Here is a 13,515-nt window from a genome sequence, read left to right on the forward strand (position 1 = left end):
TATATCACTGTTCCTTTGCAGTCACTGGGTCAAAATCCTGGAATTCCCTCCCTAATGGCATTGTGGATCAACTCTCAACATGCAGACTGCAGCGATTCAAGAAGGCAGCTCACCACCACCTTCTCAAGGGCAACTAGAGACGGGCTGTAAATGCTGGTCTAGCCAGTGACACCCATGTCCCACAACTGAATAACAAATATCTAGGTAATGGTGGTGGTACAGAGGGAGAGGAGAATGAAGAAGGTGGGCAGAGTAAAGAGTTGCGACTATGACGCACATTGAATGGCTGATAGAAGGTCCTTACCTATTTTCTTTTTGCACCAGGAGTTGGCAGGCATCTGTTCAGACTTCAGTGGAGACTCTTCGCAAATCGACTCTCTGCTATCTTCACTGAACAATGATCGGCAGTCAGACACTACACTGAAATTGCGTGACCTGCATAAACTGGAGGTAATAGAAGGAGCCTTGCATTTATATCACACCTTTCAAAATCTCAGTCCTTCCTAAATCACTTCTCAGCCAATGAAATAGTTTTTGAGGTGGAGTCACTGTTGAAGTGCAGGTAACACGATGGGCGGGATTTTCCAGCTGAGTTTGTCCTGAAACGGGAAAATCCTGTCCCAGGTCAGCGGACCTTTCAATGGTCTGGCCCTCGCCCGCTACCATTCCCATGGTAAGCAGAATGGAAAAATTCATCCTGGTGAGTCAATTTGTGCACAGCAAACTCCCACAAGCAGGAATGTGGCATCGATTAGATCTATTCTTGTGATGTTGGTTGAGGGATAACTATGAGTCAGGCCACTGGATAAGATCTGCTCCTCCCCGCCACCCCTCCAACTCCCCCCACCGGTGCATCTTCAAAATAGAATTGGATCTTTCACATCCAATGTGAAAGCAGCACGGCGGCACAGTGGTTAGCATTGCTGCCTCACTGTGACACGGACTTGGGTTTAATTCCTGGCTTCGGGTCACTGTCTGTGCAGTGTTTGCACGTTCTTGCTGTGTCTGCGATGGTTTCCTCCAGGTGCCAGTTTCCTCCCACACTCTGAAAGACATGCTGGTTAGGTGCATTAGCCATGCTAAATTCTCCCTCAGTGTACCCAAACAGGCACTGGACTCTGGCAACTAGGGGATTTTCACACCAATTTCATTGCAGTGTTAATGTAAGCCTTACTTGTGACTAATAAATAAACTTTTCTTTTCAACTTAAATCCACGAAGAGAGGTGGAACCTTCATTTAAGTGCTGATTTGTAAAATTCCCATCAAAGGGCAGCATGCTGGCACAGCGGTTAGCACTGCTACCTCACAGCATCAGGGGCCCCATTTCAATTCCCGGCTTGGGTCACTGTCTGTGTAGAGTCTGCACGTTTCTGTGAGGGTTTCCTCCAGTTCCCTCCTACACTCTGGAAAAGTGCGGGTTAGGTGGATTGACCATGCTAAATCGACCTTTAGTGTCCAAAGATGTGTAGGTTAGGAAGATTAGCCATGGTAAATGTGTGGGTTTCCAGCAATAGGGTGGGTAGGAGTGGTGGGGGCAGGGCATGGTTTGAACCTGGGTAAGATGTTCTGTTAGAGTTGGTGCAGACTCGATGGGCTGAAAAGCCTCTTTCTGAACTGTAGTGATTCTGTGATTTCTATGAGCGCTGCACTCCCACAACACTGCAGTATTAGCCTCAATTATATGCTCAGTCCCTGACACCAGTTGAGGCTGCAGGAGGCTTTTCCGAGAAAAGCTGCAATTGCCCACACCTCCTGATCCTAAAACCCCTCCGTCACATGGATGCCCTGCTTGCACATCCAGCGTGGGCCCTGCTTCTATGCATCACCTCTGAAGCCTTTAGCCTTTGCCATCTCTGTGCTCACGAACCACTTTGGCAGCCAGTCCTCGAACACCTCAGATTTAAAATTCTTATCCCTGTGCTTAACTCCCTTCATGACACCAGCGTGCCCATCTCTGTAGCATTTCCAGCTCTGCAACCCTCGAAGAACCTTCAAATCTGGCCCACTGAACTCCCCCACTCTGACGCATTAATGGTTGTCTTTCAGCTCCTTGGGCCCTGTGCTCTGGAATTCTCTCCCTAAACCTCTCCAATTGTGGCACATCTCTGAGCCAAAAGAATTCAGAGTTCTACTGTCACTCCACAGAATCCATAGAATTCCTATAGTGCAGAAAGAGGCCTATTGGCCCATTGAATCTGCACCAACTCTCCGAATCTTACCCTGGCCCAACCCCCTCCTTATCCCCTTAACTTTGCACATTTATTATGGCCAATCTCCCTAACCTACATAACGTTTGGACACTAAGGGGCAATTTACCATGGCCAGTCCACCTAACCTGCACACCTTTTGGACTGTGGCAGGAAACCAGAGCACCTGGAGTAAACCCATGCAGACATGGGGAGAATTTGCAAACTGCACACAACCTTGATGGTCAGGGAAGTTGCTTTTATAATTTGGCCAAACCAGTTTGATTTTCAACCTGTGAATCCTTCCAACACTTACAGCGATGAGTAAGAGAGAAAGAGAGAGAGATTCCTGGTCAGCCATGTGATGGAAAGAACATTCCATCACTATCCAGAGTTTCAGGCATGTGGAAGTGTATCTCACCACAGCATCTCCTTGGGGCAGCCAATTGGCTGGGCAGCCAGTCTGGATCAGACTGGTGCCAACAACATTGGGTAAAATTCCCTCTTCCATTTGGGATTGACTTGGGCTCTGCCTCCTTGCCTGAGCTGTAGTGTTGGTCACAGCGCTATGGATCAGGCCTGTCCTCAGGTAGCAAACTGAAGAAGAAACATCTCCACCTTATTCTCCTTTAAGACCCTCTAGAACATAACCATTTCTAACCAAGCTTTAAATCATCACTCCTAATGTCACTCTTGTTTGGCTTGCTATTGCTTTTTGCTGTGGATCATTTTTCTACGTTAAAGGCGCTATAATAAATGCAAGTTGTTGTTGCTTAATGATGTACACTTTGAGCATTTTTAGTTTTTATGTTCTAACTTTAACCAAGCAAGGTCAGCATCACAGTCATGATCTGTCTGCCCCACTATACTTCGAAGCAACCAAGAGGGGCAATAGCTACACAAAATTCAATCATTGGGCCCACATTCAAAATGGTGCCCATAGTGGAGTTAAAGGAAGTTGGCGGTCTTCCTCAGAATTGTAACAAAAAAACACGTCCACAAATCCCAACCTCACTTTCCCCTCAAATGTTTGGGTTCAATTGGAACTTACAGAGCTGAGACCTATTGTAAAGTAAGTCAAGTTTATTTATAAGTCACAGGTAAGGCTTATATTAACACTGCAATGAAGTTACTGTGAAATTCCCCTAAACGTCACACTCTGGTGCTTGTTCAGATCAGTGCATCTAACCCGTCTTTTGAACTGTGGGAGGAAACCAGAGTACCTGGAGGAAACCCACATAGACATGGGGAGAACAGACAGTGACACAAGCTGGGAATCGACCCCATTCCCTGGCCCAGTGAGGCAGCGGTGCTAACCACTGTGCCACCCCAGGTCTTCTTGTTAGGTGCAGGTAACAAGGCATGTAGAACAATGTCTTTGAGGAGATGGTGACATAGGGTAAAACCAGTAATCCGGAGGCCCAGGCTAATGCCCTGGAGACATGGGTTCAAATCCCACCTCAGCAGTTGGTAGAATTTAAATTCACCTTTAAAAATCTGGAATTGAAAGCTAGTCTCAGAAATGGTGACCATGAGAGCTATCATTGTTGTAAAAAGCCATCTGGTTCACTAAAGCCCTGTATGCAAAGGAAATCTGGTCTGGCCTACATGTGACTCCAGAGCCACAGAAATATGGGTGACTCTTAACTACCTGCTGAAATGGCTGAATAAGCCATTCAGTTCAAGGGCAATTAGAGATGGGCAACAAATGATGGCCTTGCCAGCAATGCCCACATCCCATGAAAGAATAAAGGTGGGCTAGATGTCATGCAGGTTCAAAGTAGCCATGATCTAATTGAATGGTGTTACAAACCAGAGAGGCTGATGGGCCTCATCCCCAATATTCAGAAATACAGGAGTTGGTTTGCACAAACTCCTCCTTCATCCTACACTTCACATCCAAACTTCCTGCATGTTTCTGAGCTGCAGATTTCTTATATCTTTTCTTCAATATCAGGACACTGTCATGGTCAGTTGATAACACTCACTCAAGTGACAGCAATGAACTTGATGGTTGACTCTGCAATGCTAATGCTAACATCTGCCACCCTTCCTTGGCCCAGAGTTAACACTGTGACCTTTCAGGTTTTGGCCCTCATTGCTCCTGTTACGTCATGGAGAGTGTTGCTCATGTTCCTAATCAGTGTTTGGCTGGTGGCCAGTAACCCACTTGAGTCATCTTGATGAACTAAGAACTTGCATGGCCATTTATCATAGAATCGATACACTACAAAATAGGCCATTCAGCCCATCGAGTCTGCGCCCATTCTCTGATAGAGTATCCCACTCAGGCCCTCATCCCAGCCCTATCCCAGTAACCCCACACATTTACCGTGGCAAATCTGCCTAACCCACACATCTTGGGACATTAAGGGCCAATTTACCATGGCCAATCCATCTAACCTGCACATCTTTGGAGAGTGGGAGGAAACCGGAGCACCCGGAGAAAACCTGCGCAGCGATGGGGAGAATGTGCAAACTCCACACAGACAGTGACCCAACCCGGGAATCGAACCCAGGTCCCTAACGCTGTGAAGCAGCAGTGCCAACCACTGTGCCACCGTGCATTTAGTGCCAACTCCACTAGATTCTGCCTGATTCATAAGGACGGCAGATTTTCTTCCCTAAAGGACATTAGTCAATCTATTGGGTTTTTAATGATAAGCGATGATAGTTTCATGGATAGTTTTACTGAGTCTAGCTTTATGTTTCAAATTTATTAATTGCCATGATGGGATTTGAACCTATGTCCCCAAAGCATTAGCTGAGCTCTGGATTATTAGTCCAGTGATATCACTACACCATTACATGCTTTTTAATAGCAGGTGATTTTCCTTTTTGTTTAGCTTAGTCCATTGTTTTTCAGAACATATTATTTCAAAGACGTGTAGGTTAGGTGGATTGGCTTTGCTTAAATGCCCTTCATCGTCCAAAGATGTGCAGGTTAGGTGGATCGGCCATGCTAAATTACTCCTTAATGTCCAAAGATATATTTGATTTGATTTATTATTATCACATTAACATACAGTGAAAAGTATTGTTTCTTGCGCATTATAGAGACGAAGCATACTATTATAGAGAAAGAAATGGCAGAGTGCAGAATGTAATGTTACAGTCATAACTAGGGTGTAGAGAAAGATCAACTTAATGGAAGGTAAGTCCATTCAAAGGTCTGACAGCAGCAGGGAAGAAGCTGTTCTTGAGTCACTTGGTACGTGACCTCAGACTTTTGTATCTTTTTCCTGAAGGAAGAAGGTGAAAGAGAGAACGTCCAGGATGCAAGGGGTCCTTAACTATGCTGGCTGCTTTGCCGAGGCAGCGGGAAGTGTAGACAGAGTCACTGGATGGGAGGCTGGTTTGCGTGATGGAAATATAGGTTAGTGGGATAAATTTGTGGGGTTACTAGTATAAGATGATGAATGGGATGGATAGGATAGAGGTGGAGAGACTCTTCCCGCTCAGAAAGGATAGTAGGACTAGGGGGCACAGCCTCAAGGTAAAGGGGGGGCGGTTTAGAACGGAGTTGAGGAGGAACTTCTTCACTCAAAGGGTGGTGAATCTCTGGAATTCTCTGCCCGTTGAAGTGGTGGAGGCTACCTCGCTAAATATTTTTAAGACGCGGGTTGATGGGTTTTTGATAAGAGAGGGGATTAAGGGTTATGGGGAGAGGGCGGGAATGTGGAACTGAGCCACGACAGATCAGCCATGATCTTACTGAATGGCGGGGCAGGCTCGAAGGGCTAGTTGGCCTACTCCTGCTCCTATTTCTTATGTTCTTATTAAGTCAGGGTAGGCGTCAGTGCAGACTCGATAGGCCAAATTGCCTCTTTCTGCACTATAAGAATTCTATGATTGTCAACTAAGTAAAGGGAAGCTTTTTTTTTTGGGAACACTTCTTAATGTCTGCCCTTGTTTCTACAGCAACCTTTGACCCTACGAGTGACCATACAGTATCGGCACTTTAAGGAAAACACAAAGCTGGAAGAGACGGCTGTGGTGGACTTGGGGCACCCCTTGGTGGCACAGCTGAAGCTGTACAGGACAATGCCTAGCACGCATAGTGAAGGGGGTGCCACCAGTACTCACCAGGGCTGTGCCCTGGCACCCAGTGGCACCATCACGAAGGATACGAGCAGGGCCTGTGAGTCAAGAACATGGACTTACGCCAACAAGAGAGAAGCCATGTCAACAGCTTGCCCAGTGAGAATGTTCAACCAACCGGAGGAGAACGATGAGAGTGAAGTATGGAATGAGAATCGGTAGCATGTCCGCCTTGCATTGCTCTTAGCGGGCAGATCAAACCTGATTCTGAGTGTGCTAAATATTAAATATTTGTAGTTACGCACTCAGTAGAAACATTACACTTAGGTAGTTATGTATATTTTTGGTAGGGTTGCTGGCAACTCCTCCTCAATTCCTGGGTTCTGCAATTATGGGAATTGTTATGAAATCCGTTAAATTGTCAGAATGTTAAATCTGCTCCCCGGGAGCCAATCGAGTTGTCACTTCTGTCCCAAAAGTGACTGCATATTTCAGGAATTGATTTGATTTATTATTGTCACGTATTAGTATACAGTGAAAAGTACTGTTTCTTGCGCGCTATATAGACAAAACATACTGTTCATTGAGAAGGAAAGGAGACAATGTAGAATGTAATGTTAAAGTCATAGGATGTAGAGAACGATCAACTTAGTGCAAGGTAGGTCCATTCAAAAATCTGATGGCAGCAGGGAAGAAGCTGAAGAAAGGAATTAGGTGGATAGTTTCCTGGTGAGGTTACCACCCACTGACACTTATCAGTAGTGCCATTTCCAACAGGCAGTCCCCTGCCAATGGGAGTCAGGTAAACCTAGCCAGAGAGGGAATCTAGTACGCAGTTTGCTTTTGTGAATGCTTACTGCCAACTGGCCAGCTCTTAGCCAGCGACGATTTCTAAATGGTTAGCTTATTGACCAATGAAGTTAGTGAATCATCAAATCCCGACAGTGCAGAAGGAGGCCCATCGAGCCTGCATTGACAACGATCCCACCCTATCCCTGCAATCCCTCATATTTACCCTGTTAGTCCCCTGACACTAAGGGGCAGTTTAGCATGGCCAATCCACCTATCCCACACATCTTTGGAGTGTGGGAGGAAACCGAAGTACTCGGATGAAAACCCCGCAGACACGGGGAGAACACGCAGACTCCGTACAGTCAGTGACCCGAATCTGGGAATTGAATCTGGGTCCCTAGCGCCATGAGGTAGCTGTGCTAACCAGTGTGCTACCTTCTAGCCAACTCCCATGTTTTTATATATCTCTCTGGATAATCTGATCCTAACCTGAGCCCTCAAGCTCTCACCATAATCAGACGCATCCTTTACAAGGTTTAATGTTCTAGGTCACCCCATTGCTTCTTTTGTTCTTGATTGAGTCTGTCAGATATAACTGACACCGTACTTAAGGCCTCATGAGACTGGGGTTACACCAGTTCATGACATTGCAGGTGAAGGCGATTGGAACTGCTTTCTCCTGTCTGAGGTAGGATCTGAAATCCAAATTATTGTCCAATACTGGACTCAAAATATGCTTTAAGGTAAGGACTTTGTTACTCATTTCTGACACCCACACATAATCTGAAGCAATGGACAATTAATGCATTAATTATTGAATGTCAAGACAGTAATGTAGTAACAAACAGTGTGATGTGTTACAGTTTAGGTCAGATTATATTTGTAATTGATTTATTATTGTCCTATATATTAGTATACAGTGAAAAGTATTGATTCTTGAGCGCTATACAGGCAAAGCATACCGTTCATAGAGAAGGAAAGGAGAGAGTGCAGAATGTTAATCATAGCTACAGTGTAGAGAAAGATCAACTTAATGTGAGGTAGGTCCATTCAAAAGTCTGACAGCAGCAGGGAAGAAGCTGTTCTTGAGTCGGTTCGTACACGACCTCAGACTTTTGCATCTTTTTCCTGACGGAAGGTGAAAGAGAGAATGTCTGGGGTGCACAGGGTCCTTGGGCTTTTCTGAGGCAGCTGGAAGTGTCAACAGAGTCAATGGATGGGAGGCTGGTTTGTGTGATGACTGGACTTCATTCATGACCCTTTGTAGTTTCTTGCGGTCTTGGGCAAACTAGGAGCTATACCAAGCTGATCAAATCAATGTTAAAAATCTGATCCAGTTTTATTCTCCTGTTTATTTGGGTTGAAGGAGTTGTTTGTTCAATGCTTGGTTGGTAAATGAGAGCTGCCTGACCACACTTAATACCATGGTTCAGGAAAGGATTTTCTGTTTCTGATCATTGAAGGTGATGGCAGGAGAGGAGGGGGTAGCCTGGTGGTATTATTGCTAACCCAGAAACTCAGCTAATGTTCTGAGGATCAGGGTTCAAATCCTGCCATGGCAGATGGTGGAATTTGAATTCAATTTAAAAAAATCTGGAATTGGGAATCTACTGATGACCATGAAACCATTGTTGATTGTCGTAAAAACCCATCTGGTTCACTAATGTCCTTTAGGGAAGGAAATCTGCCGTCCTCACCTGGTCTGGCCTACATGTGACTCCAGAACCATGATAAGTTTAATTTTTTTTTGTCACAAGTAAGGCTTACATTAACACCATAACGAAGTTACTGTGAAAATCCCCTAGTCGTCACACTCCGGTGCCTGTTTGGGACACTGAGGGAGAATGTAGCATGGCCAATTGCACCTAACCAGCATGTGTTTCGGACTGTGGGAGGAAACCCATGCAGATATGGGGAGAACGCGCAAACTCCACACAGACAATGAACCAAGCTGGGAATCGAACCTGGGCCCCTGGTGCTGTGAGGCAGCGGTGCTAACCACTGTGCCACCATGCCGCCTTAGTAAGTTGGTTGACTCTCAACTGCCCTCGAGCAACTAGGGATAGGCAATAAATGCTGCCCAGCCAGCGACACAATGTTTCAAAAATGAATAAAAAAATGAGATGGGTGGTAAGATTGGCAACTCTGTCTTTGGAGGAGATAGCTGTGTATGTTGTAAATCTCCATTCAGGGGAGGAGTTGACCTCGTACATGGAAAGAAAAAGGCATTGTGCTTTGCAACTCCCTCTCGGCAGGAGTTGACACCGTATAAAAATATCAGGGTAGATTCTTGTCATGATTTTTCCATCAATTAATGAACAAAACATTGTGGGATGAGTCTGCCAATATTTCTTGATGTGTATTCCCAGTGAGTGAACCAACAGCAGTGGAGATGAAAAATTCCTCCTGCAAATCCTGCTGACATTTGCTTGTTGCATTCAACAAGCGAGACTTCAACTGTAAATTCCACTTGGAGACACATTCCCACAAAGTCAGCTGGAGTTGGCAGAGTTTCTGGATTCTGTGACCTAATGCATTCAAATCGTGCGGTGCAGGTTTATAACAGAAGCAGGTCACCCAGGCTCTGTGACACGAATCAAAGTTAGATCAGTTTGTCCCTATATAGTCGATTCCTCGGACCAAAGGAAGGAGACACCTCCCAAGACTTGATGGGTTCATTCCACATGGAAGGGAGGATAACGACAGATATCAGAATTTTACCGCTTCGCTTGCCTAAGGCTCATAAGATCCCGCCCCAGGCCAACGGAGAACACTGTTCTACGAGCCTCGCCCGCTCCGATTCTGAGGCAGTTGAGGTGGTAAAATTCCAGCCAGAGTGGCCCTTGAGAGTCTCAACGCTTGTTAGCAGGAAACCTCCTCGTGCGGCACTGTGTTATATGCGTAATAGAAAAATGTATTAAATAAATAATGTTCAGAACGCTGTGGCTAGTGAGATACTGTGTGAGAGCAAATATGCATTTATTCATTGAAAAATCCAAGTCATTCCTCATCCTTTAGCACAGTGGCATAAAACTCTGGACTGATGTTCTGGTTACTTCCCAGGTTGACAAACTGCTAGTCAACATGACTTTGTGATATTTTACACAGCATCGGATTAGAAGTGAAATTTTAAAACGTTGCCCGGTTCCAGGATTAATCTGCTCAGAGCTTAACTGGCCAGATGCTAGTGCATTCCTGGCGAGTTCTCGGGAGCTTTCTTTAGATTTTATTAGGGTGTATTTATTTTTATGTGAATGTTATTTTTGGTGATGATCGAAGTTCTCAAGCTACCAAATCACTAGAAGACTAGAGACCTGCCCTTAATTACAGTTCTCATTCCCCAGTTTGCAACAGGATTCCATGGCTGGAATTCTCCGACCTCCCCCGCCAGCTGGGATTCTCCAGTCCCGCTGCGGTGAATGAATTTTTGGTTGAGCTCCAAATTCTCCCTGCCAACAGTGGCAGCTCCTATGAGAGCGGAGGATTCCCAGCCTTGTCTCCGGAAGCGCTGGTGCCCGTATGAGAGTTGAATGGTGACAAAGAATCCTTGAGACTTGTTTTTTTGTGACTGACATTTTGCTTTAATGGTGTGGGGGGAGCCACACGGAAAAATCTAGGGCCAAAATTTAACAGTCCCATCATTGGCAGGGCTGGAAAATGCTCTTCAAAAGTCCATCAACTCCGACCAGACTGAAAAATCCAGCAGCACAACGCCAGAGACCCGTATTCGATTCCCAGCTTGGATCACTGTTTGTATGGATTTTGTATATTCTTCCCATCTCTGCATGGGGTTTCCTCTGGATGCTCCGGTTTCCTCCCATACAGTGTAGATTAGGTGCATTGGCCTTGCTAAATGACTCCTTAGTGTCAGGGAGATTTGCAGGGTAAATATGTGGGCCTGAGTGAGATTGTGGTTGGTGCAGATTTGATGGGCCAAATGGCCTCCTTCTGTACTGTAGATGATTCTAAAATCCCAGTATAGGACTGACACCCCAGCCCCTCCCCCTCCCTCCCTCCTGCAACCACCACCCCAAAGAAGGTATCAGAGCTAGCATTTGCATTTGGCCCCCAAGCCTCAGTGGAAAATGATTGTTGCTCCCAGCAGCCCTCACCTCTGAATTCTATGAAGATAAAAGCTTGTGTGGGGTGGAATTCAGGCCAGCGAGCCTAGTGGTATTATCGCTAGACTGTTAATCCAGAAACTCAACTAATGTTCTGGAGACCTGGGTTCGAATCCCACCATGGCAGATGGTGGAATTTGAATTCAACAAAAAATGTCTGGAATTAAGAATCTACCAATGATCATGAAACCATTGTTGATTGTCAGAAAAATCCATCTGGTTCACTAATGTCCATTAGGGAAGGAAATCTGCTGTCCTTACCTGGTCTGGCCTACATAGACTCCAGAGCCACAGCAATGCAGTTGACTCTTAACTACCCTTGGACAACTAGGGATGGGCAATAAATGCTGCCCAGCCACTGATGCCCATGTACTATGAATGAATAAAAATACCCTTGTTGGTTGCCAGCTAAGCAAGCTGGTTTAAAATTACCCACACAGGTTTCAGTTTTCTGCTGAGTGTTGTTTCAACTCCCATACGACTGAGAGTTTGGCTATTTCATCTCATTTAAATTCCTCAATGCTCAAACCAGTTGGTGATTTTCCTTTGGAATAGTTACACTTATTTAAAAAGCCTTGCCAGACGATTCAATTTTTAGTTCATCAGCCCTCTACCCCCGCTAATCTCTTTAATCCTTTCCAGGTTTACAATTCTGTGAACATTGTCCCACTAAAATCTGACTCATCTGACTACCTTCTTTCACACATTAACCTTAACCTAACATTCCTTTACCTCTCCAACCAGGTTTTTGGCTGTCTTTGCTACCAATGCCCTATGGAACAGTCTTCAATCTATAGATTTGATCAGTGAAGTGCCTTGGGGACATTTAGCTGCTATATAAATGCAAATTGTTTGATATAAGTAGTCTGGTCCCAGCATTCTTTTAATTCAGGCATCTGACTGTGGTTTGTAGATAAAGCAGTATTGTTTGCAAGCGCTGGTCTGTGCAGCCACAGCATTGGAGATGCTACATTCGATTGCATGGACTTTCAGTGAGGCCAAGATATGGTACCCTTGTGATGGTCCCCAACATCTTAGAATCCCTACAGTGCAGAACTGGGCAATTTGGTCCATCAAGTCCGCACCCACTCAACATCTTATCCAGATCCTATCCTGGTAACTCCGCATATTTACCTCACTAATTCCCTTAACCTACATACCTAAATTACTCCTTAGTGTCAGGGGGGAACTAGCTAGAGTAAATACATGGGATTGTGGGGATAGGGCCTGTGTGGGACTGTGGTCGGTGAATTATTGATGGGCTACATGGACTGTACTATAGGATCCTATGCTTCTATGAACTTTGGATACTAAGGAACAGTTTAATATGACCAATCCACCTAACCCTACATGTCTTTGGACTGTGGGAGGAAACCTACGCAGACATGGGGAGAAGGTGCAAATCCATACATTCACCCAAATCCAGAATCAACCCTGGGTCCCTGGTGCTGTGAGGCAACAGTGCTAACTATTGTGGTTCCCCCCCATTAGTCAGCTAGCAGAGACATTACAGTTTAAGCTGGCATGTGAAGGTTGACCATTGGAGTTAGCTGAGGGCCTGTGGTCCTGAATACTGAGGCGTCAGTACATCGAGGAGAAAATGTGGCATGACTGTGAAATAAACACCATTTGGCTTGTCTTTGGTCTGATATTAAAGTTGTGATTTCATACTAATATTTAAGTTTAATATGAAGTTGTTTTACTTTGAATGTAATGTTATTTAATGAACTGAAATGTAAAGTTGGGAATATGTTTTGAGTTTCTTACAGTAACACTGGAATATTAAATTGTGTAACTTCAGAATCTGGGCTTTCTCTCTCATTTGTTACAAGGACATGAGAATTTCCGTAATTGGAATGATGATTTCGCCTCTCACATTAGGGAGGATTGGCTGAGTGGTAGGCAGCTTTTACCCATCGTAAAATCATAGAATCCCTACTGTGCAGAAGGAGGCCATTCAGTTCATCAAGTCTGCAGCAATTACAATCCCACGCAAACCCTATAACTGTAACCCCACTCATTTAACCTGCTAATCCATCTGACACAAAAGGGCCAAACCTGCACATCTGTGGAGTGTGGGAGGAAACTGGAGCACCCGGAGGAAATCACGCAGACACAGGGAGAATGTGCAAGCTCCACACTGACATGGAGGCATGGTGGCACAGTGGTTAGCACTGCTACCTCATAGCACTAGGAACCTCGGTTCAATTCCCAACTTGGGTCACTGTCTGTATGGAGTCTGCATATTCTCCCCATATCTGCGCGGGTTTCCTCCCACAGTCCAAAGATGTGCAGGTTTGGCCCCTTTGTGTCAGATGGATTAGCAGGTTAAATGCAAGGGGTTACATGATAGGGCCTGTGTGGGATTGTGGTC

General features: G+C 45.2%; 1 protein-coding gene across 2 annotated transcripts in view; it reads left to right on the top strand.

Annotated features, from left to right (window-relative positions):
- Positions 1–12,944, top strand: part of malt3 (MALT paracaspase 3) — a 117,169-nt gene extending 104,225 nt beyond the window's left edge. For both annotated transcript variants that reach the window (XM_080216008.1, XM_080216009.1), the window contains exons 15-16: positions 325–450; positions 6,109–12,944. In XM_080216008.1, the coding sequence (XP_080072134.1) occupies positions 325–450; positions 6,109–6,450 (468 nt within the window). In that variant the 3' untranslated portion in view covers positions 6,451–12,944. The remainder of the gene's footprint in view (positions 1–324; positions 451–6,108) is intronic.
- Positions 12,945–13,515: the final 571 nt, after the last annotated feature.

Source organism: Carcharhinus amblyrhynchos, chromosome 32 (genome assembly GCF_965287045.1).
Source record: "Carcharhinus amblyrhynchos chromosome 32, sCarAmb.v2.hapA, whole genome shotgun sequence".
NCBI lineage: Eukaryota > Metazoa > Chordata > Chondrichthyes > Carcharhiniformes > Carcharhinidae > Carcharhinus > Carcharhinus amblyrhynchos.